The sequence below is a fragment of the Anneissia japonica genome, unplaced genomic scaffold (assembly GCF_011630105.1).
Source record: "Anneissia japonica isolate Jap-2015-1 unplaced genomic scaffold, ASM1163010v1 scaffold287844_len763494_cov143, whole genome shotgun sequence".
NCBI classification, from domain to species: Eukaryota; Metazoa; Echinodermata; class Crinoidea; order Comatulida; family Comatulidae; genus Anneissia; species Anneissia japonica.
In genome coordinates, this window is record NW_022739814.1 from 661700 (window position 1) to 687391 (window position 25692).

General features: G+C 35.1%; 1 protein-coding gene across 1 annotated transcript in view; it reads right to left on the minus strand.

The window, feature by feature from the left end:
- Window positions 1–12: 12 nt before the first annotated feature.
- Window positions 13–25692, minus strand: part of LOC117118040 (low-density lipoprotein receptor-related protein 6-like) — a 97401-nt gene continuing 71721 nt past the window's right edge. Inside the window, exons 10-15 of the mRNA XM_033262526.1 lie at window positions 16959–17093; window positions 12099–12216; window positions 11447–11600; window positions 5018–5083; window positions 4417–4519; window positions 13–670 (exon numbers count right to left, since the gene is read on the minus strand). Coding sequence (XP_033118417.1) covers window positions 301–670; window positions 4417–4519; window positions 5018–5083; window positions 11447–11600; window positions 12099–12216; window positions 16959–17093 — 946 coding nt within the window. The 3' untranslated portion in view covers window positions 13–300. The remainder of the gene's footprint in view (window positions 671–4416; window positions 4520–5017; window positions 5084–11446; window positions 11601–12098; window positions 12217–16958; window positions 17094–25692) is intronic.

Consider the following 25692-nt stretch of genomic DNA (forward strand, 5'->3'; position numbering starts at 1 on the left):
CATCATGGTTGAGGATGAGGTGGGAAAATAATTAGAATTGGGGATTTCTAGATACCGGAAATGGTACATTAATACTAAAAATATTTGTAAAAATTCAAAAATAGACATTTAGATTTTTTTCAACCTATGAAGGAGGATGCTAATGCACCGCCAGCCTGGATACGCTACTGTTCTATGGCCAGTTATAAACCGCCGGCGCTACATCCAAAGCGTTTTAATGTCAGACAATAGGCCCAAGTCGTAAACGAGTCAATTTCTAGTTTGAGGAGCTCACTAGAAAACGCTTGAAGGAACAGCCGACTAATTAGCCAAACTCTCACGCATCACAAGATATCCGTTTGAGTCTTCAGGAGTGTATTGTGTACAAAGGTAGTCATGTAGCACGGACGAAGTACAGAGGGCGACGTGAGGCACTGGTTCGGATTTTGAATACAAAGCAACAGTATTCGGAGTGTCATATTGATGGTCCAGCTTAGTGGCAATGTATGGGCTCCCTCCGATGGGATGATTTACTCCATAAGCTCCAATAGACGATTCGTATTTCGGTTCGTCAATATTATTAGGTACAGCATAGATAGTATCGCCCTGCCTACTGACTCGAAGTAAATGTTTTGCATTTCGGTTGTCGTTGTTGGTAAGGCCATGTGTATCTCCAGATTGTTGTAGCCTCCTGCAAAAATACGTACCGGTATAGGCCTAATAATTATTTTAAAAATTCTCTTATTCATTTATTTATTCTGTCAAAATCAACAAATCATGAACATTTTATGAAATTGATAAAAAGCTTAAACAGATGTCGTAAAAATTGCATAAAATCGAGAACAATTTTCATCCAGGAAATCCCCGACGTGAGGTCCAGCTCCCCGGCAAGGGAGTTTAAGCTCCCGACAAGAGTCCCACCCCCCGGGTCGGGGAAGCCTAGCACACCTCCCCCTCCTATAGTCGGGAAAAATTCTGTTGATTATGGTATTATTTATTTAAAAAAGATAATTTGTTAGAAAACAAGGTAAGATGCCCCCTGTAGGGGGTACTAACCATCTGTCGGAGGTACCAGCCCTAGGTCGGAGAAGATCTGGCGCAACCACCGCGACCCATACAATCACGATAGTATACAATACCTCGCACATACAGTAGCACTGCTCGCAGTAAACAGTTTTTAATCCCTAAAATTTGACATCTTAGTCAGGCAAACCTAAATTGTACTTTCGGCGGTCGAGATTTCATTTTTCCCCGACGCCCTTGCCCGGAAATCTCCCGACAGGGGTATCCAAGCGGGGTCCAGAGGTCCCCGACGGGGGTCCTTTGCCCCCCCCCCCACTGCGCCGCCCCTGACACTGGCAGATAATCCCCGACTCTTTTCCGAAGAGTGTACTGCGTTCTTTAACGCGCACATGGGACCAACGGACTAAACGTCTCGAAAGACAGTGCGCTATTGTAACTTCTATTTCAGCTATCAGCTGAAACACAAGGAGAGGCAGCGAAGGGAATTGACGGGGACCTAGATATCTCCACGGTTCAGTGCACATACAGTGGCATGTGGAAATAAAATATTCTTGCCTGAAATGTTTTTCGTTTTCCAAAAGCAATAACTTAGGCATCTCATGAGTACCCCTTCTAACTTAACGGGTTCTCTAAGTATTACTTAATATTGAACTCATACTTACGTATAGATTTGAACGTTAAAGACGCTTAAAAAAAAGAACTTCCAAGGAGTTATTGGTGCACAGAGAAGGTAATTTCAATCCGCAACGAGAAAAGGGGTGCGGTTGTATATCCCCACGAGGAAATGCAATAGATTGAAATTATTACGCCGACCGAGTGACACCTATTGGGGTGTACCTACGCCCATTGACACAAAGATTTTTTCCGCATAGTGGCATTTCCGGCCATCCATAGGTCCCTATTTAAAAAAAATATTTCATTGGGAGGGGTCGCCCCACCCAAACCTCCCCTCTGCAGGCATACCAACTCAAGCCCCCCTGACAGACAGCTTAGCCCCCCCCCCCATCCTAGAGCTGCCACAGCGTATATGTCAACACCTGAGAATGATGGGGCTGAGGTGGTGTCGACTTTAAGCACGCAATCCCTACCGGCAAATCCTGCATCCAGCATTAGGCATTTTATTAGTGTAAAATGGATAAAAAATACTCAAATAAACGGCCCTTAATTTCACTGTAAATGTGGAACCAGTGCCGGATTAAGCATCGTCTGGCCTCAAGACACATTTTGGAAATGGCCCAAAAATGTAAATTGAATGGACCCCATGTTAATAACTACGAAATGTAAAAACCCCAGTTACCGTGATTACTCATTCAATAGGCATTTTTCGTTTTGACTACGCGGCCAGTCTACTACGAACTCATGGACCGTGACGGCAACGCCAAGACACTGTTCGCGTACTACACCAAGAGCTGTTTTCGTTTTTTTTTAAGGTGACTACGACGACGCAGCACACGTACGTAGGCCTACGGAGGGGAGTTAGTCGACCATGGTTTTAATACCAGAGAACAATGTTCCCTTGTTTTATATTTGAAAAAGGATGTGAAAAAAAACTTTAGTCAAATACTGTATACAAAATAAAAAGTTTCTAGAAAACACTGAGTGATGTTTCGCTGTTGGCTAGGATCTACCTGGCTAGGCCTAGCCTAGCCTAGCCTAGGTGTCAAAAGAGTCGTTAACCGGGAGAAGAGGGGTGTCAGGCCTGCTCAGGCAATTTGCCAAATGCAACGATGATGTACAAATAAATAACAATTTTAAACAGAGGTATTTAAGGCTTGATCCACGATATCAAGGGCTGATGCCCTAGCTAGCGGCACCAGATAATGTGTTTTCTCTTACCCGAAATCACCCTGACAAGGCTAGGCTAGCCTAGCCTAAGCCTAAGGCCCTTTTTTCACTAGATCCCCTGATTTACCTAATTTTATGGTGACTATTCATTCCTCATTTATTGCATGTGAATCAATAGGCCTTCATAAAACATTTAATTACTCACTTGTTTTAATAATTAATTCATTATTAAACGAACAATGCTCGATCGCGGATGCGATGAAAATTGCAACCCCCCAACAAAAAAGTTACCAGCAGTTTGCCAAACAATCCGGTGATCTGATTGGTCAATATTAGCGTAGTCGCCACTACGCCAAATTCAGAAATTGGGGTTGTCGCGGAAGCTGTCACAACGCCGATTTAGCCAGTAAGGTTTGTGAGCATGCGCAGATGTCCGTTACGCTCTATTAGTTCGTAGTAGACTGGCCGCGTAGTCAAAACGAAAAATGCCTAATAGTAACTGGTCTACACCGTCTATTTGCTCTCTCCAATGCCTGCTGTAAACGAGGGCGCATGGAACTAAAAAAACCACTACAGTTTAACTTCACTCTGATTTTAGGCCTTTTGCAGGCTCACAGATCTATCGGGATTCACAGACGGTTGCGTGAACATGTCGAAATAAAAAGACTTGCAGAAAAAAGAAAAACGCGTGCAAGATCGGCTTTCAGTCAGGTGTTTTTATGGGAGAATCCTCCTAGAAAGGTCCGCTAGATCGGATAAAATAATAGTATGTGCTGCAGGAAAACATTTAGTATAAATCAGAACATCCAAAGGCCGCAGGCACAAAATTTTTCGTGTCGGAGAGAAGCGTTACTCTGCCACAAACTCTAACAGTAGAATGTCTCCGAGTTTTCTGGCCTAATAATACCGGAAAATAGAGTGTAAATAATATTGCAGTCCAACTTTTGATGGCCCATCATTTTCGCCTGGCCCACAAGGCTTGTGCCTTATTTGCCTAATGGTTAATCCGGCACAGTGTGGAACTACAACACATAATTACCGTGAAAATGTGGTACCAATAGTATGTGATCATAAAGACTTATTGATCCTAACCAGGTTGGAAAATGTTGAATGTTGTTAACAACAACAACAACATTACAATTATCAATAATAGGGCATAATTGTTGTAACAATACATGTCATTATTGATCCTAACCAATTTGGAAAAACGTCTCAGTGTGTTGCTTTTGTAGCGTGATAATTTCTCGTTTATAATATTCTAATTTATTTTAATTCTTATTTAAATTGACATAAATATGAAATACCATTACCACCGTCATCATCACCATAATTGTCATCATCATGGTGATCTCCATTATCATCATAGATACCAAGCATGTATTATGCGCTATATAAATCTCCAACCATTATCATTACAATCATCACTTTCACTAATACTATTACTATTATTACTAATACTGTTACTGATACTGTTACTATTATGTATTATCATCACCATCATCATTATTAATATTATTATTATATTATTGTAATTGTTATTACTATTGTTATTGTTATTGTTATTGCTATTTTTATGTGATTTTATGTAATTCTATAGAAAGACATGAACATACTGAAATTTAGGCCTACCTCTTTTGCTTTTTACTCAGCAAGATAATGATGACGACCAGGACGACAATACTTAAAGCAAGAGCCCCGACAGCACCACTGACGATAAGAGTAGATTTACTTCCTAAAAATTAAATTTTATTAAGTTAGACAAACTATTAACTTTTCCTGTTAGGATTGGTTTTGGGGGTCCTGGTTTTTCAGGTTGAAGGAGTTGGTAATATAATGGGGCATGCAATCTTTCCCATAATATATCAAAACTTCTTCAAATATTTAGCATGTAACAACTACACAATAAACACCCGTTTTAGTGAAGTGAATTCTGGGGGGTTTTTGAATGCCTAATTAGTCGATTTTAGTCTATTAATAAATATAAAATGCACATATATTTTTCGACGAATTTTGATTTTTTTTTCACTCGAAGGGGCGGGGGAGCGGCTCTCCCCGTCACGACTGGTTCCCTGGTCCCCTGTCGCTCTAGAGCCACCCTTGGTAAATATACTGTATAATCACTGTTGGATGTGCTGTGTAAGTTTAATGTTATTTTCATATTGTTCTCTGTCAAATCCTTAATTAATGTTTATGATTATTATATTTAAATAGTTCCTAATAAATTGCTCACCTGTGGTTTGCACATGGCTTGTTGAGTTCAAAGGTGACGTAGTGGTCATTTTTGGTGTTGCAGTCTCTATTAAAGAAATAGTGCGCAATTAAGGAGTATTTTTAATGTTTTAATATGACAAACGAAGACAACTTTAGCTAACAGAAGGACTAACATTAAACATTCATTATGAGAAGAACTCGAGTAAGATTTTGCTTACAAAACATACTATAACATTTCAGCAATAATAATGGCGGTGGAGTTTGGACCTACCAGGTACCAGAGACAATGAACTTTGAGACGGTGTCGAGACTTTTGGGACACCCTGCACCCACTTGTACTCCTAGAAGTAGGTGGAAAGAGAGAACCTGAACAAGCCTTGCCCAAAAGCACAATAGAAATTAAATGCGAAGGCTCACGCCTCCGACATTTAAGGCTGAAAACCCGATTTTACTTTCTTCTCTTAGATATCTAGGGCATTTATTAACACATACATAGGCTCACGGACTGAGTTATAAACAAATCAACATGCAAAAGTGCGCAAATCAGGTAATTAAAATCCTTGTTTTTAATATAGCTAATAATATTTTAATATATATATTTTCTAATAATAATATGATATTTTCTAATAATAATATGTCAGTTGTCATTAAAGATTTATTTTTATTTAATTCTCAACCAACAGAGATAAGAACCTCCACTAACAAACTCATCTTCAAGGGAAAAGAAAATAGTTTACATAATATTTACTACTATAATTTAAAGAACTCCAAGACGAAATTTTGTAAAAATTAGTCTATAGCTAAAATTAATGAGCAATTTTTTTGGAAATAGCATCTGGCAGCATGTAGAGCCACTACCTTTTCTTCTTAAACGGCAGATAGAGGATTTAGATACAGTACATACCCCAGTACTACAACCTACCTCTGCTCCACCATGGTTGGGGCTGAGGTGATGGTATTTAAATAACAAAAGGAATCTTTCTGTAGTGGCATGGAAGTAGTAGTGGGGCGGATATGTGACACTTTTTGGTCAAGACGTGCACTTCTGGAAAGAAGCATGAAACTTTTTCCTAGAAGGTTTTTTAGGTATGCCAATTCCAAAACTTCGGGAACCACGATGTCACGCCAACCGTTCCCAGCGAAAATTGGAAAAATCTAAATGGCTGCCAAAAAACACATTTTTTTGCAGTTTAAATGCTCTAGGTGTCCACATTGACATGACCTTGGTGTCAATACATATGTTCGTTGGTTCACGGAATCCAGTAAAACAATATTAAAATACAATAACGTACATCTTTATCGTGAAATTGCAAAATTTCATAAAATATTCAAAATGGCCACCAAAAAACAAAATGTTGGCAGTTTGAAGTTTGAAGTGTCATATTACCACAATCTTGTTTCGTTTAAGGAATCTAATAGAACATACATCTTTGTTGCGAAAATGCAAAATAAATATTCAAAATGGTCGCCAAAACACATTTTACACATTTCTAGTATTAAATGACTGCGATTGCCCTAACTACCGTGACCTAAAAGTGTCCTCAGCAATGCTTTAGATCAAGGGTTAGGAACAACCGATGTTAATGACGTCGCAGACATACCACCTTCAAATATATATCAATGTATATTGATCTAAGGTAGAGATTACATCTTTAGATCTCCGATCTTGTTCACAAATTCACGGACTAGTGCTGTCTCGTAAGAATTTTGTAGGACGCGTTAAGAATGACAAAATATTCTCTGTATCTACTGGAACCGAGCCGCATAGCTTGTATTCCAATATTTGCATTCACACCTGGGCTGTGTATATATATTGCCTTGGTTTGGCTCTGTGTAGGACTAGTTTGAGCCATACCTAAGCTGGTCGAACGTTTCGTTTGGGTCTGTACCCTAGTTGCACTGATGAGGCCTGGAAGGCCGAAACGGATCCGTAACGGATCCCAGATATTGGGATTCCCTCCAGTGGATGCTTAGTTTATTTTGTCATTCTGATCGGATTTTCTCTACTGTTCCGTTTTAATTTTAAATTTAAATTGTTTTGCATTATATGGCCGTTTGCTGTTTTATGGGTTTTTCTCAGTTGCCTTTCAAACTTAACTACAATAATATAATAATATAATAATAAACTATACATTCAAATTCCAAAATGGCCGACAAAACCAGGTTTTTGGTAATAAAATGGCTGTAAGCCCTGACCACCATAATCTTGGTTGTAATGCATATGCTTTCCGATCCTGGAATTCAGTAGATATATAAACTACTCGTAACATTTTATGTTGAAAATACAGTATAAATTCAAAACGAAAAATGGCCTCTAAAAAGGGGGCTCTAGGTTCACCGATTGTCATTATCTTGGTTATCAACAGCTGTTTTATATTGCATATTCCGGTGACACTAAACTTGAGGCCGAGGTGGATGTGAACTTTCAAGCAAATGGCCGTTCCCAAACTTTCCTCCTATACATTGTAGCAGAAATTACACCACTGCTGCCACAAGCTAAAGTGTAGCACCACACACTAAAGTAAATATGACAAATACAAATGGATATAAAAATGTACCTCAATCCTAACTCTCATTTGAGTGTTTTTTATTTGAGGAACTGATACTAAAAATGCGAGGCCGAGGTAGGTGTGAACTCATAAACAAGCCGTCAGCACTGTACAAATGACCTTGAATCTTGTATGAATAGATGAATCTGGTATGAAGAGATGCATACTGCCTTCAGTGTTTTGTAAAACTCCTTGTAACTCCTAGTATCTGCATAAAATCTTCGCTACGAGGTTTATCGCCAATTGTTTTTGATTTCTCGAAGTTTACACCAAAAGTTGCTGTAGGTAATATGAAAGGTTATTTTTTTTTTCATTGGCTGAGTAAAATGTATCTCTTTTGGGCGGATATCCTTTTTCCCTGCACATCTTGAAACTCCTTGTCATTTTCTTCAAACCAGTCTTTGATTTTCCTTGTGGAGAACCCTTGGACTACTTCTAAGGCCTGGCGGATAGCAGTTTTCAGGTGTGACAAAACAATTCTTGACTAGAGTTTGCAGTTTAACTTGCATCCTAAGGCTTTGATTGAAGTTTTACCTGGATGTCAGCTTTCATTGCAACTGACTGGAAGTTGCCAACCTGAAGCTTCTCCCTTTCAGTGTTTCGAGGATGTTGACCTTGCCATCTGTGTACGATCAAATCAGTGTAAAACTTGCTCTTAGCGCCAGTTTTAACGGTCGGGGCATAAATGCTGACGAAAGTAACATGATGCTTGCTTTGAAGTGAGGCACGTGGAGATGATGCGATCAGATTGACCAGTTGTTGTATTACTGATTTTTTGGTAATTGAGTTTCTCATCCTAAAAACACTCACAAAGCATTTTAGCTGTCTTTAACTTGAATGACCAGTTGAGGTTCTTAAATGCTACCTTCCTTCGCTAAGAGCGGCAATGTGTCAATATGAAATTGTGACCCAGTTCATGTACAAAAAACGACGTCAATATCTAATACATCAAGCATAGTTATTCCAGCATGTAAGCTTTAGTTTTTGTACTCCATTTGAGGCATGCGTCTGCCTTTCTGTAAGTGCTCGATGACCTGTTGGCTGCAGTCAGCAACTGGAAGGAATGGAATGGAGCTTTGGTAAGGCCTCCGTTTCCATGCCATTCTTCATGTGGAGCAAGCAGTGCTGTCTAAAGAAGGATGCCGTCACTCCCACAGCATCAAGCGGCCAATATCACGAACTGCCTACATGTAGGATCAAAACAACGGCTTCCAGTGACATCTTCAACCTGACATCTTTCTACCCTTTCAATTATCATTGGCCGCTTTCTCATTGTTGGGAAAGGGGATGCGGGCATGTTCTTGACACCTGCAAAAAGAGTTTTTAAGTGGAGTACAGTGTGTGCAGTACCCACCTTTTCCTCCCCAGGTTTATTTGTTCAACACACATTTTTCATTTTCACACTAAAGATGTATGCTATTGTGTTTTATATACGTTCTATTGGATCTGTCTCTTATACACATCTAGATGTGTATAAGAGACAGACATAATGTAGAGTAATTCCCATTATTTCTTCAGTATATACTGTATATACAGTATAGCGCAACAATTGAGGGTTTGTAATTTCAGATTATCTTGTTGTTCTTTTAATATATTATAAGTTACATATGAATTTTAATATAAAATATTGAGCAGTCCTAAGAGAATGAATTGTGTGTCCTTTATATTTTGTTTTATGCAGTAAGATTGAATATTCTTTTTTACCATTTCACCCTGGAATGTCATGTGGGCAAGATAACATACTAGTGTATAAAGGCCAACTCAGACAGCGTCGGCCGACGTGTGTGTGTGAGTTGAACGCAGACGCGATGGTGTGCGTCGGGGGCAGTCGCGTAGTAGAATATTAAACGTGTTTAATATTTCTCACGACGGCTTAAGACACATACTAAAGTTGCTATACAGTATACTGTAGAGAGAGTTGCGACAAGAGCGGTTCAGGTCATGTGACTACTGGCTGCCCTCTATCTGCCATCTTGATGCAGGTTTCCCGGAACGCCGCCCTCAGTGGCATGTGTGAAGCGCCCTCGTGAGTCAGAAGTGGAACGTGAAATTTCGATATGGTTTTGTAGTCAGATTTGCCAGAAAAACTTCAGCTACCCGACTGAGACGTCAGTGGGAGCTGTAATTTGTATGGCAAGGAGATTCTGCTACACTTAATTCGTATTAAGGGAATTTACGCCCACAAACCTTGTAGTTTGGTTATAATATAAAATGTTTATTGTTTGGTGACGTCACACTCACAATATAGTTAGCATTTATACGTCATAAGCTAGATTACGTCACCTTTTCCTGGTAAGGCAAACTTTCCCGCCGTGCTTTTTTTTATTGGTAAACAAACACCACTGCTTTGCACATGGATGCCTTGCCAAGATAGGACTACAAGAGCCGCATTGTTAGCATTGTATAATACTTAAACAAGGTACAAGGTAAGGTTTCTTTCGAAAGTGTACTTTTATCACACATAATTCATTTCCTCTTGAGTAAAATAAAATTCTTATACTTGCACTGTCTACTTAAGGCATAGGCCTAGTCGTATTATGCCTCATCGTTCCCCGCTACACAGTACATCAGTGGGCTAGCCCCACCCACACGCCCCACGCTACAGTACAGACGTTTGCTGGGCAACATAACGTGATTGCACCTTCCTTCCCAGGTGTTCATGTAACATTTGCATATTGTTATCTAACCAGTTGTGTTTATTCCTTTATGAAAATGTGTACCGCGTCATACTCATTTTCACAAAGCATTTGCATCCCCTCTTGGAAAGAGGGAATCGAAATATTGTCTCCATATCTTCACTAATTAATCACCGTAATTTAGCTTACACTTATGCATGGAGGGAGCACTTAAAATGTACAATAATCATTCACTACCCGACAAACCCCGAACTTTATTCATGCATTACATAAATAGTTTCATCTTCCTGACGTACGGTACTCCAACATCACTGGCGCATGGTAACAACCAACTGACTGCAGACCATTTCCGGTCACACCTTACTCTCCATAACGCAAAACCCCCTAATTCCATCACCACTGGTTATAATGTAATACATGCAAACACATACGATCCAACTAATGTTACGAAGTCCCAGAAAGAGCCATATGCAAACAATACTAATTATTACCTTCATCAGCATTTTCATTACCATCAAAAACATCATCTTTATTATCAACATCATCATCATTAATATCATCATCACCATCGTAATCCTTATTGTCACCATCATCATTATCATTGTTATCTCTATCTAAATTCAGAAAGAAGCTGCATGAGCATAATCTATCAAGTATCAAGTTACTCTCATTGTTATCATTATCATTATCATTGTTATTATTATTATTATTATTATTATTATTATTATTATTGTTGTTATTATTATTGTTATTACTATTATTATTATTATTATTATTATTATTATTTATATTATTATTGTTATTATTATTATTATCATTATTATTATTAATATTATTATTATTTATTATTATATTATTATTGTTTTATTATCTTATTATCACATAAATTAAAATTTAAAACATTTATTACAATTTTAAAGAGGTCGAATAATGAAGCTGCATGAGCATAATCTATCAAGTATCAAGTTACTCTCATTGTTATCATTATCATTGTTATTATTATTATTATTATTATTATTATTATTATTTTATTATTATTTATTATTATATTATTATTGTTTTATTGTCATATGATTATCACATAAATTAACATTTAAACATTTATTACAATTTTGATGATGTCCAATAATGAAAACAGTGGTAAATATTTAGACTTTGATGATTATATCTAATTTAACAGTGTTAACGGCTATCTTGATTTATATTATATGTATTTTTGAATTGTAGACTTTTTATGTGATACAAATACTAATAGCAACATACGTGTAGCTATAGGTTGAGCTGATTCATCAAAGGTTTCAATGGCATAGACTGTAGCATTCACATTTATAAGACCTTCATGAATGCCAGAGACCTTGTGTATTGCTTCAATGAATCCCGACTGTCGCCCGTACGATCCAGCTAATATTATAAAGTCCTAGAAAGAGGCATGTGCAAAAATTACTAATTGTTATTATCATTATCTTTATTTTTATCGCCGTCTACATCAACATTTTTATTATCAACACCACCACTATCTTCATTATCATCATCGTTATCATCATCACCATAATCATTATCATCATTACCATCATCATCGTCATCTTCATGATGATCATTGTTATCCCAGTATATCGTCAGAAAGAATATGCAAAAGGATTAACCTATCAAGTATCATAATCATCATGATTATTATCATTATGATTATTTTCATTATTATTATCATTATTATCATTACTACTACTATTGTAAGCATTATATTGTTTTTATTACTATTAATTACATAAACTGTACACATCATATTTGTAATGATGCCAAAATATGACAGAAGTAAATATCTGGAATACGTGTTTGAAGCTGTACACTCTGTCGTAGGATAAGTTGAAAATCCGGAAAGAAAAGAAGAATAATAATCAACAAAGTCTCAATCATTTACCTGAAAAAGAGTGATGTCTTTAGCAGGACTGGTACTTGAGCCAATAATGCCAATATTTTCGATACCATCATAGTCAATAGTATATATAAGATTTCTATCTTCACCAACAATATAAATCCTTTATGAAAAAAGGAAACAGTACGCTATGTTATTCACTGAAAGTCAACCTAAAAACACGTGCTTACGTATTTTAAATTCAATGCATTATTTTCTCACACACACACGCCAAAAAAATCAAAGAATTAAACTGTTTCAAATGTATATGTTGTTTTAAAAGGCATTAGCAATATGAACCAGGGAATATGGGAATTTTTACTCCTCTGATACTATGGTTCTGAAACTGTTAATAGTCAATGGTAGTCTGAGTGGGTCAAGCTCGCTAGTCAGAAGGTTCGCTATTCATAAGGTTTATTATTCATAAGGTTCGTTATTCATAACATTAGTTTACCCTATACCAGAGAATCGTTATTCAATTCAGTCATTCCATATGAATAAAAAAAAAACTCACCTTCTGACAGACAACTGCTGATATCTCTCTTGAAACTCAACGTATTGGAGAAATTCTGGTACCGTTAGATAGAGAAAAAGATATGCAAACCGATGATGTCCGGACTAGTGAGAATTATATTGGTCAAGTTACGTGACCTTGACATTTTGACCGAAAATATCACAAAAGTATATATCTCGATTTTTGTAAAATTCACACCTCGGTTAGGACACTAAGCCCACATGATACCCCTAAAATTTCATTGTGGGCAAATGAAATATATTGACTCTAGACTACATTTTGTTCCTAGGTATTGATATTTTCACAGAGTTTCCAGGAAATCTGCAAATATATTCTATGAAACTGGCACCATAGTATAGTGAAAATCAGGGGCCCCGTGACCATTTCTCTGGGACCAAGGTTTCACTCCTGATTTAGCATCACAAGGATATAAATAAGAAAATTGAACGAGGGAGAACCTCCAGAAAAAGGGCGGAGCATATTTTATCAAATCTATGATAATGACTCATAACTTCACTTATATCCAATAAAAAATGGAATATCTGGTGTCTAACTATATGTTATTGCGGTCACTGAGGCCAATGAGAAAGGTTTCGAAAACGTAAAATGGCAGCCATATTGAAACTCAAGATGGCAGCCTTAAAAATGGTCAAAAAAATAATATTTCAGCATAATTCCACATATCCTCTAAAGCAAATGTAAAATCGAATATTTTAGTATGTAATTCCACTTCTCTTTGAACAAAAACTGCTAAATTTGGTGTTTTAAGATATGCATGGTTTCATAAATCTAGAATAACAACCATTTTGAATTTCAAGATTGCCGCGATAAAAATAAAGACAAAATGGCAACAATTTCGTGTCTAATCACATGTTGTGTCTCTATATATATTTATTTTTGACAATTTTCATGGCAGCCATCTAAGTAGACACAAAACCATATAATTTGACACCAAATTTAGCGTTTTTCACCAAATAGAAGTGGAGTTACATGCCAAAATATTCAATTTTCAATGTTTTTTTATGGCGGCCATTTGAATTCCAAAATAGCTGCTATCCCAGATATATGAAACCATGTATATTGGACTCAAAGAGCCTAATAACATATGCTTAAACAGCAAATTTAGCATTTTTCATCAGAGAAGTGGAATTACAAACTAAAATATTCGATTTTTGAGGATATTTATGGTGGCCATCTTGAATTTAAAAACGACTACCATCCTAGTTTTTTTAAACTATATTTATTGTATTCAGAGATCCCAAATCATGTGATTAGATCCAAATTTACCATTTTCCATAAAGAAAATGTGGAATTATACTTAAAAATATTTTTTTTTACCATTTTTAAGGCGGCCATCTTAAGTGATGCAACAACTATAATTGTTTGTGAAACGCAATTAACTTATATACCAAAAGAAGCAATTTGAAAATTCAACGTTGTTTAACGGGAAGCCAATGAAGACACTTCAGGGCTGGTGTTATGTGTTGGGATCAGTGAAACAATACGAGCAGCAGAATTTTGGATTTTTTTGTAAATTGTGGTATCGGGTAGTGCAATAAAAAGTGAGTTGCAATAATCTAACTTACATGAAATGAAGGCATGGACTAAAACTTCGGCAGATTTATGTGAAAGAAACTTTCATATTCTCCAAAGATTACGTATAAAAAAGAAAGAAGATTTAATAAACAATAAAAAGGTTCGCTATTTATAATTAAAAAAAGGGGGTTGGCAATTCATAATATAAAAAAAAAAGTTCACTAGTTAATAAATCAATAAAAAAAAAAAGCTAATTATAGTTTGAAAACAAAAATGGTTTACTGCTCATTACAATAAGAGTGAAAGATTGTCATAGTCCTGCATTTCGCCAATTTGACCCCTACATAGCGCCACTCCCGTGCACTATGCCCGGCAAAATTTTTGCCATTAAACCACCACCTTCATTATTGTCATTCTTTTAGTTCTTTTGTTTTTAAATGTATTTTTTTATGAATAATGTCAATAAATAAAGTGTACATAATCAATTATAATTATACGCTTTTTCATTTCACGTAAAATGAAAACTATAGTACTTCTCCAAATCTCCAAAGATTACGTATAAAAAAGAAAGAAGATTTAATAAACAATAAAAAGGTTCGCTATTTATAATTAAAAAAAGGGGGTTGGCAATTCATAATATAAAAAAAAAGTTCACTAGTTAATAAATCAATAAAAAAAAAAAGCTAATTATAGTTTGAAAACAAAAATGGTTTACTGCTCATTACAATAAGAGTGAAAGATTGTCATAGTCCTGCATTTCGCCAATTTGACCCCTACATAGCGCCACTCCCGTGCACTATGCCCGGCAAAATTTTTGCCATTAAACCACCACCTTCATTATTGTCATTCTTTTAGTTCTTTTGTTTTTAAATGTAATTTTTTATGAATAATGTCAATAAATAAAGTGTACATAATCAATTATAATTATACGCTTTTTCATTTCACGTAAAATGAAAACTATAGTACTTGCAAGAAGAAAAAATACACGTTATTGTACTACGTAACATCAGTACTAAGAAAATAATTATTTTCTTATTTGCATAGCACACTCATTATTGGGTTTGTGCACTCTTGTATTCATAATCAGTGTACCACGTCACACAAGACTGACCCAAGCTATGTTTGAGTCAGTGGTGTGTTTCATTCTTAAAAACCCTGAGCTGCACTGATGAGATCTAACAAGATCGAAACGGTACTGTCTGCAGATTGGAATATTTACGCTCCTTACATTGTACTATCAAGGTAGTACATTGTTTTGTAGAGCACTCTTATTTTAAGATGGTGCATTGTTTATGTTTACTATTTTGCAACTTGCATAGCACACTCATTATTGGGTTTGTGCACTCTTGTATTCATAATCAGTGTACCACGTCACACAAGACTGACCCAAGCTATGTTTGAGTTAGTGGTGTGTTTCATTCTTAAAATCCTGAGCTGCACTGATGAGACTGTCTCTTATACACATCTAGATGTGTATAAGAGACAGGTATAATATTACTCCGGGAAAAATATTAGATTTAGGCATATCAAAATATTTTTTTTGTTTTCCATCCTTTGAATTAATATGCAGTGCATATTATCTTAATGTATTTTTTTCTGCATGCCTGTGTCGGTCTTATTAGTACAACTTTCTTGACTTTGACCAGATACTTCGTAACTTTTTATTCAGGAAACAAGCGAAGGGAAAAGGGGTGGTGAGCATTGATATGAAGAAGAGTATAATACTTCACATGACTCTCAAGGTAGACCTTGTAAACAACTGCTTCAAGTGTGGTTTTAAATTATATTTAATAGTTACAGTTATTAATTCTTAATATTTTACGGGTTGTTTAAATATAGACCTTATTTTTATATTTTATAAATTTTTATAATTACATTTTAAAAGCTTCGGATATTTAAGAAAATTCCGTTTGTTTACTTCCTATTATTTAAAGAGTTATTTTAAAAACGCATTACAATTAAATGTGTACTAGCGTTTGGGGTGTTTTTTTTTTATTATGAATAGCGGACCTTTTTTTATTATGACTAGTGAACCCTTTTTTCTATGACTTGCGACATCTTTTATTTATTATGACAAGCGAAATTCTTTTTTTTTTATTACGAATAGCGAACCTTTTTTTTTATTATGAATAACGAACCTCTTTTTAACATTATGAATAGAGAACCTCTTTTTTAATTATGAATAGCGAACCTCTTTTTAAAAATTATGAATAGCGAACCTTATGACTAACGGTCCTATTTTTCTATTGTAAATAACGAACTCCTTTCTTGATTATGAGTAATGAACCATTTATTATGACTAGCGAACCTGTTATTCTATTATAATTAGCGAACCTTATAAATAATGAGCTTTATGAATAGTGAACTTTAAAAAAAAATATGAATAGTGAACCTTATAAACAATTGTATTTATAACTAGCGGACGTTAGGAAAAGAGGACCTTATAAGTAGAGAACTTTATGACTAGCGAGTGAACCTCGTCTGGGTGAATTGCCATTAAAAACGATCCTCTGCGCATACATCATCGCACTGCGTTCCCCATTAAATCGTGTCGGCCTCTCCTCTAAGAACATCGGTGTAGAGTATGTGCAAGGGCTTAGAGTGAACACAAGTGTGTGCTACTGACATCCGATTTCACAGAAGTCCTTGATGACTTGATACTACCAATCGAACTGTTGGCTCGAACCAGCGCAGTTTTTAAGACTGTAATCATAATGCCTTTGGATCCAAGTGAAAGTATTTCAAGATATCATTGTATAATTATCATAAAATTAAATGTATTTTATTTTTTTAATTGTAATAATATACAGTACTACCTTCTTTGGGCGTGATCAAGAGTTATCCCTGATGGATCCAGCAGGTTTGTGTTTATAAGATCATGACGATTTGTACCACCCAGATTGCAGCTCACAAGTTTTGTCGGTGATGTCTTCTCAGTCCAAAATATCAATCTAATAAATAGCGTTTTATGAACAATACATATTATTATAGTGTTGGTTCTTTAAAAAAAAAAGCACATGTTTTGTGTATTGGATTTGACAATTGAGGGCTAGAAGGAAATAAAATGAAAACAAAGTAATACCAGCAAGACTTGAAGTTGTCGAACACTAAGCGACTTAAGGCCAACTCAGACAGCGTCGGCCGACGCAGCCCGACGCGATTTGTTGTCGCGTCGGGTCTGTGTGAGTTGAACGCAGACGCGATTGTGTGCGTCGGGGGCAGTCGCGTAGTAGAATATTAAACGTGTTTAATATTTCTCACGACGGCTTAAGACTGTCCCCGACGATAAATCGGGTCGGGCTGCGTCGGCCGACGCTGTCTGAGTTGGCCTTTACAGTACAAATTGAAATGTAAATCAACCACTAGTGTAGGCATACACAATCATTATTAGAACTTAGAGTCATTGATACTTTTATAAAGTTTTCTTTATGTAGATTCAGAAAAAGACATGCTGCATTTCTGGCCGTGAAAACAGGCTGAGCCTGTTTGTGTTTGAGGAAACGTGAAATAAAAGAGTTAACAGGTGGATTATTGTATGTTTATATCATTTATTTGGTATGACCTATCCAAATAGGGTGTGGTTTCGGAAACTCTCTCTTTGAACATCTCATGGGACCACTCCTTCCGGAGTGGAAGGAGCAGAATTGTGAAGTTAAATGAGACTTACATGTAAGTTGAAATTTGACTGGAATTATGTTCCCTCCTTTTTCCAGAAGTAGTGGTAACATGCTCTCACAACAGTTGACTCCCGTTCCATAAAGCCATGGAGTGGCTTGGGACATGGTCTTTTGGATTTTGTTATTTATTGAGACAAAAATTCAATATTTCCTCAAGTCTTTAAATATGATTATACGCATGCGTCGCATCTCATGTTACCACTACTTCCGGAGAAGGAGGGAACACAATTCCAGTCAAATTTCAACTTACAAGTAAGTCTCATTTAACTTCCCAATTATAATTGACACAAATCGGGAAAATAAACGATCCTATTATTAGTCGCAACAAATGAAAGTGATTCGTGAGCACTAGTGAAAATAAGTGGGGTTTTTTTTCTGTACCAGAAGATGTGGTAGAGGCCGGAAGCTTGAGTGTTGGATTTAACGATGAAGCGCATGATAACATTAGCTACGGTAGGGCCGTAGTTTTGACTAAAGGCAGGCTCATGTTGACACGGAACTCAACTCAACTCGTCGACATGAGCGCTCCGCGCAACTGAAAGTAACTGAACGGAACTGACTGCAAGTGAAAGGATCTGGCAGTCGCGCATATTTGTCGACATGAGTCAAGTTGAGTTGAGTTTAGTTTCTTTCATTTGCCCATGTTCAACATTTTGCGGAACTGAAAGGAACTGAAAAAAGCGCGAAAAAATATTGATTCGGAACTCAAAGGAAACTGAAAACGTTAATCTTGATATTATCCGTAATCAAGATGCATTAACTGAAAAAAACATTGTATTACAATGTTTTGTTAATGGCAGATGACTTATTCTTTGTTTTAAGTAAATATAGGCCAAGGCCAGGTATTTAATCTAAAGGAATACGTTCGTATTTATTACCATGGTAGGCCTATTACAATAAAAATATTAAAACAAGACAGAGGTACATTTTAGTCTATGGCTAAATTTGGCAGTCTAGAACAATTACTGTAGCATAGAACATAGTAGACCTATTTTTCCGCACTTGCTTCTAGTCTGGGGCCTATTTTCAAAATCAAAATATTCTATTTTATGCCGCCTGGACCAGCCTAGAGCATTCATTGATTAATTTCAAAATCGCCCATTTTGACGAAGGCAATGATTTTGAAGGCAATTTGATTCAACTTAAGAGAGATCGCCCATGTCTATATGACACCAGTTCTAACCCAGCAAACATGAAACGTTCTTATAACCTTCGCGAACGTTGTGCTTTGGAATGTCACATAATAACGTTCACACAAGTTGTAAAAACGTTCAAATGTTGTGACGTTGTGAAATTAGGTTATAAGTACCCCATAAGTACGTACATATGGTTCTACAAAATAACGTTTTCATCACCAAACTGTAACGTTATTACAACGTTCTTAGAACGTAATATTGTTAGCTGGGAAGTCATATACCTGTCTCTTATACACATCTAGATGTGTATAAGAGACAGCAATTATATTATGTAACTTGATGTAATGAATCGTCAGGGAGGATATTTAAACCACTAAAAAAAAAAAACCAAAAAAAAAAACCAAAAAAAAAATAATAATAATAATAATAATAATAATAATAATAATAATAATAATAATAATAATAATAATATAATAATAATAATAATAATAATAATAATAATAATAATAATAATAATAATAATAATAATAATAATAAAAGATGGATAGACCTATGCCTACAGCATATACTTACCATCCTAGCTAGCCTAGTCTAGGCCTAGTGTAGAATATGCACAAATAAAGACCTAGACAACAAACTGGCATGCAGATTTCACTTCCAAAATCCAATTTTTACAAACTTTAAATAATCCAGTAATTCTTCAACTTGGGAGTTTGCATTGTTTTTGAAGTTTCGTAAGTGTAACATGCAGTAGAACATAATCTAGGCCTAGGTCATAAATGCTAAATTCCTGTTTCAGAAAGAAAGTCCCTGCAGTGGCAGCTCTAGGATATATCTTCTCGGGGACAGGGGACTTGAGCTCGTAGGCTCGAGCTGGGAGAAGGGGTTGAGAGGGTGTTTCACTCCAAAATGAGATTTTTCAACCTCTAGATGGCCAAAAATGGCACTCTCAGACTGTGACAGACATGTGTTGGCTTGGTGTGGGCCTATTTTTATATGCTTTGTGGTCTGACTGCCCGACGAGCTCTGTCCGGCGGGGGGAGGCTTGACCTGTCCGGTGGTGGGCTTAAGCGTTTTTTGTTTTTTTTGGTTTTTTTTTGCAATTATATTATGTAACTTGATGTAATGAATCGTCAGGGAGGATATTTAAACCACTAAAAAAAAAAACATTTTTATGTTGTTCACGGTAGGAAAAATCTGTTAACTTTTGCCGTAAGAAACCGTACTTGAAAAACAAATAGTTTAACGGTATCAATAAGGTATATCGTATTTATTCATACAAAAACGCAGAGTTTGTGAACAGTCAATTACATATAGTGATTATAATTCCTCAGGCAATAATTATGTGAATACCTATACACAACTAGTAACACTAACTTTTTATGTATTGAATTTTAACCGTAACAACTTTTATTTTTAATAGGGTTGTTGCATACATATATAATGAAGTACAACCAAAAAGTTATAGATTGCTATACCACAGTCTAAGCAGTTTGTTGGTTAAATTTAGTACTCTCACTCTTAGGAACATAGAAAAATCCAGACAGTATAAAGTAAGGAGTCATGCAAGCATAAACAGCTTACTAAGGAATAAACAGCTAAGAAATAACCAGCTTAAAAAAAATGTTTACCAAAAATAACGGGGCAGTAGTGCACCTGTGGAATGTAATTCCAAATGTGCTAGATTATTAAAAAATGTAGAGCTTAATACAATAGGAGCTACAGGTAATTTTAAACTTTTGAATGTAGTTTGAATTAAAATGCGCCTGAATAAATTTGTAATATTGGTATGCCTGAATAAATTTATAATATTGGTGTGTGTTATTTATAAATTGTGAGACAATATTAACTGTAACTTTGTTTCCTTTATTTCCAGCCAACAATATAATATTGAGAGCACAATTAGGCCTATGTGAGCTGAGCTCTACTCTATTGTATTTGTACGTGCGTCTTAACGTACAGGCTCTCCGATCCCCCTGGCACCCATGAGTGTGTAGTCTATTAGCTCTCTACTCGCCTGATCTTGTCTATTAATCGTTTTCCCCGCTTGTTTGATACGCGCTCAATTAGCTTTAGTATGCGCGTAAACAACGTACCTAGATGGACCTGAATAAATAAATGAATGTTAATAATAAATAATAATAACAACATAATTGTAGACATAAAAATAGGGTACATAGGGCCTAGGCCCTAGGTTTTTATTGCAAATACACACCATTATACAGTTAAAAGGCACAGGGGATCACCAGATTTACATACAATAAATTAAAATAATATCAAAATAATCTTACTTACAGATATCATCCATGATGATATCTGGTAAAATATTTCAAGCAATGTTTTTGGGATCCGAGAAAGATGTCTCACGGAAGCTGAGCTGACAGTGATGATAAACTGGACAATCTTAATCTAGTCGAGGCTAGGCATAGGCCTAGGCAAGGAATGAGTGGACAAAATTATCAGCTTCTCCAAACGTCTTTAATGTACGGGACGGAACGCAGAAATTACGCTAACCATCATTCTATTTTTATTCACATAGGCCTATCCATTTAATCAACTATTATCTAATTAAACTGATTGTATCAACAAATTGCAAATTATAGGCAGGCACTGCATATAGCGTCCCAAACTTTCGAATCGACGTATCGAAAAGGAATTAAATGTATGTACTGCGCATGCCTGGATTACACAGAGCAAAGGGGAGCTTTGCTCTGTGTAACCCAGTCATGCGCAGTACATACATTTTTGGACTTGGATCCTTTTCGATCCGTCGATTAGAAAGTATGGGAGGCTGCATGCAGCGTATTCGCAAATAATTGACAAAACAAAATGGCTGCATAGTTACCTCGATAATCCAGGCTGCTGCTGCGTAATCCAGGCTGCTTCGGATTGTGGCAGTATGGGTTTTCGTAAAAAACATGTTTTCATCCAGTTTTTGAATTTTGTTAGCCTACGATTATTTTTTTACTTCAATGTGGGTAAATATTAATTATATTAACGCAAATGTTGTTGCTAAACTGACAAATCGGCCATATTTTTTGGTCACGTGCATAACCCACACAAAAAAATTCTATAGAATTCTATAAAAAAAAAACAACTATAGAATGTCTATAGCATAATTGTTTAGAAAATCTATAGAAATAACTATAGAAGCCCACTATAAAAAGTCTATTAAAAATCTATTAAAACTATATTAAAAATCTATCAAAACTCTATTAAAAATCTATTAAAACTATATTAAAAATCTATTAAAATATATAAAAAACTATTTAAAAAATCTATAAAAACTCTATAAAAATATATTAAAACTATTAAAAGACTTAAAAAACTATAAAAATTATATAAAAACTATGGAAATTCTATTAAAAATCTAAAGAAAGTCTATGAAAATCTTATATAAAAAAGAAACCTTTAAAAAATTATAGAAAATCTATAAACAATTTTATAAAAACCACTTATAAATCTATAAACATTTTATAGAAAAAAATCTATAAAAATACATTAATTTTAATATGCGAATAGAAATTATATACAATTGTATAGAAAGTGTATATAAATTAACGATTTTATATAGAAAATCTGTGTATTCTATTTTTTTTTAAATGTGGGTGTTGTGTGTTTTTGGACAATTCAATTGGTCTTCAACTTCAACTGGCCCCAATTCCAATTGGTTTGCAATGGTCCCATTTCCAATTGGTAACAATGGCTTTAATCAACTTCTGCAGACTTACAAAATACACTGAGTTCATATACAAACCATAATTTCTTTAATTTAAAACTCCAACAAACATCATACGGTAGGGACATTACTTTCCTAGGGTCTCATTTACTAGCATACCCCTTCACATATTATCGTTTTGCTAATGTCTTACTGCTAAACATACTTTACGTCAAATTCAAGTCTATTCTACAGTTCTTTGCTTTACAGTCCGGTTTAAATAAGCATTTTTTGTAATATAGTCCTATTACAAGAGTTTATTATATAAAACAATATTCAAGAACCATTTGTGTTACAGGTGTGCATAAACCAGCATTCTTTGTAATAGTGCACCAGCAACTTCCATAACCGTGCCTTTTCTTGTCCTATGGTACCAAGCTAAATTAGTATGAATTATGCCGTTGAACAAATCTAGTTTAAAATATTGAATCACTGTGACTTGTACTAACATTTTGCGGCATTTCACTCTTGCTGAAAGATATAAAACAAACAAAATCTTTAAAAAGAATAATAATGGTAAACTTATACAGTATATAGAGCGCATATGACAGAAACCGCTATTAAATGTATTACATCCCTTTATTATTGTATTAAAATAGGAGTAATATACATATATGTAGCTAATGACAGACTAGCAGCTACTTCTTTTAATCAAAAGAAAATTATTTTTTTTTAGTTTTTAAAACAGCTTAGCCTACATTACAATTTCAATATCCCTTAAGGCCTATATAGGCCTAATATATACACATTAAATGTGATTGTTTGATTAAACGCTATCGTGTAAACTACAGCATCATGTATAGCATGTTGTTAATAATTAATAGTACAGGACAGTAAAAATAAAACGTCAACAAAACATTATATTCACCTTTAGAATGTCAGGTAATTTTCTGTTCCTTCACAGATACGTCTTCAAACAAACATTAATGATTTCCTACTACAATGATTGAGTTGACTGGATTGAGTTTTCAATTACAGTAGTTACCGATATTTGAATATCCTGAAATAAAGTCACCATTTATGCTGTTAGTATAAGCCTTTTGATTACATGGCCTAGAGAGTTGTTAAGTGAATATGTGAGGGATAAATTTAGGGACTACAGCCCCGCTCCCCCTCCCAAATAAAGTTCCCGTAAGGCTACCAATGTATTATCGGTTCCAGGAATTTTTCATAGAGTTTGAATAGATTTTATATATACATTCTATACATAATTTTTTTATAAATATAATTTTCAAAATAATTTTTTTATAAATATAATTTTTAAAATAATTTTTAATATTTCATTTACAGATAAACACTTCCATACCGTTCGTATACATTTCATATATACTTTCTATAGAGAAACAATTTTACAGATTATAAACGTTTCCATAGAGTTTTTATATATATATATATTATATAGACTATTAAAAGTTAGTTTTTAAAATGACTGTGTTTAGAATATTATACAGTTCTACAGAATATACTATAAATAAATAAATTTATATTGAAATTCCATATATATTATACTCTATATAGATTTTATATGTTCCTATTGAGATAATCCATATAAAATTGTTATAATACATTAAAAAAAATACAGGTAAGGACTATATTTTTTTAATAGAATAAATACAGAAATTTTATAGTTTTATTATAGAGAACTTGTCCTATCATTTGTATAGAATATTCTATAGAATTTATATAGAATATGCAAGATATAAAACATGTTGGTAGGACTGGTCAGACACGAATGTGTCAATTAAATATTGAATGAAACAAAAAGAAAATGAAAAACATAGAAATTACATTAAATATGTGTATATAGGATGTTATAGAATTCTATAGAGACTAGTTCCTCTATAAAACAATTTTATAGAAAATGTTAATTTCTGTAGAAATAGAAGGTCTAAAAAGTTCGATAGAATTTTAATGTATGGGAACTTAACGCTGATTAACGAATTCTGGTTACGTTAGTTTTCGTTGTCAACGAAGTCTATTTTACGAACCAGTCGAATGAAAATATTACTCAACGAAATGAACCAGTCGAATAAGCCCAATTGGTTCTTGCCAGTTGTTTACTTTTTGTGCTGGAAAACTTTTTGCATGTGTTTGAATGTGATGCTGGTGAGTGGTTTTGTGCCTAGCCTAGGCTATACGTATTTGGCACAATAAAAAAAAGACATCGATGCTTTATTTTATTTGACATATAGCGTGCTTCTGCGTACCAGAGTAAATACTATTATCTGTACGTTAAATTTTAGGCCAGCTTAATTAAGCCAGGTAGGCCTAGGCCATTTTTTTCACTTTGGCCCTAAAGCTTAGTTTAGTTACCGGCGGCACTTGTCTGCTCTGAGCATCTTTTGTGTGGTCTTCTATCTAGGCCTAGTCTTTTGGGCCAAGCAAGGGGGTCTTGAGCTGCAATGTTAGTGTTTGGTGAAGTACTTAGGTGCATTAGCGCCACATTATATATTACCTAATTACTTTTATAATGAGGAGACTATCCACAGCAATTTAGCATGGACAATGAAAGGTACAGACATTCTCAGTAGGGCTGATTCTTTTAAAAACTTGTGGTCTAGGGGCCTAGTGCTTTATGGCATGGAAGATAAATAATAAATAAGTCAATTCCGACATCATATAATATATTTATTGATATTAATTCATTAAATTTTGATTCCACTTAATAAATGTATTTTTTGTTAAGTGAGGTAAACAATAGGTGCTAAGAACGAATAATACGGCCAAGTAATGACTTGTAGTGAAGAGTTGGTTCCATTGTTAAGCGATGGGTGTAGCCGTATTGAACAATGGGAGTTCTATAAACGCGTTTTATCCATTGTTAGATTTAAATGCTAGCTCTTATAAGATATATAATAATGTTATTCCATTGTTTATGATTAGGCCTAAGCGTACACATTCTATAAAAATTACACATAGGCCTGTTGCGCGACAAAAACAAAATCCCACCGGGATGCAATGTCTGTCCATCCCGGCGGGATCCCGACGGGATATTTCCATCCCGGCGGGATCCCGAAAT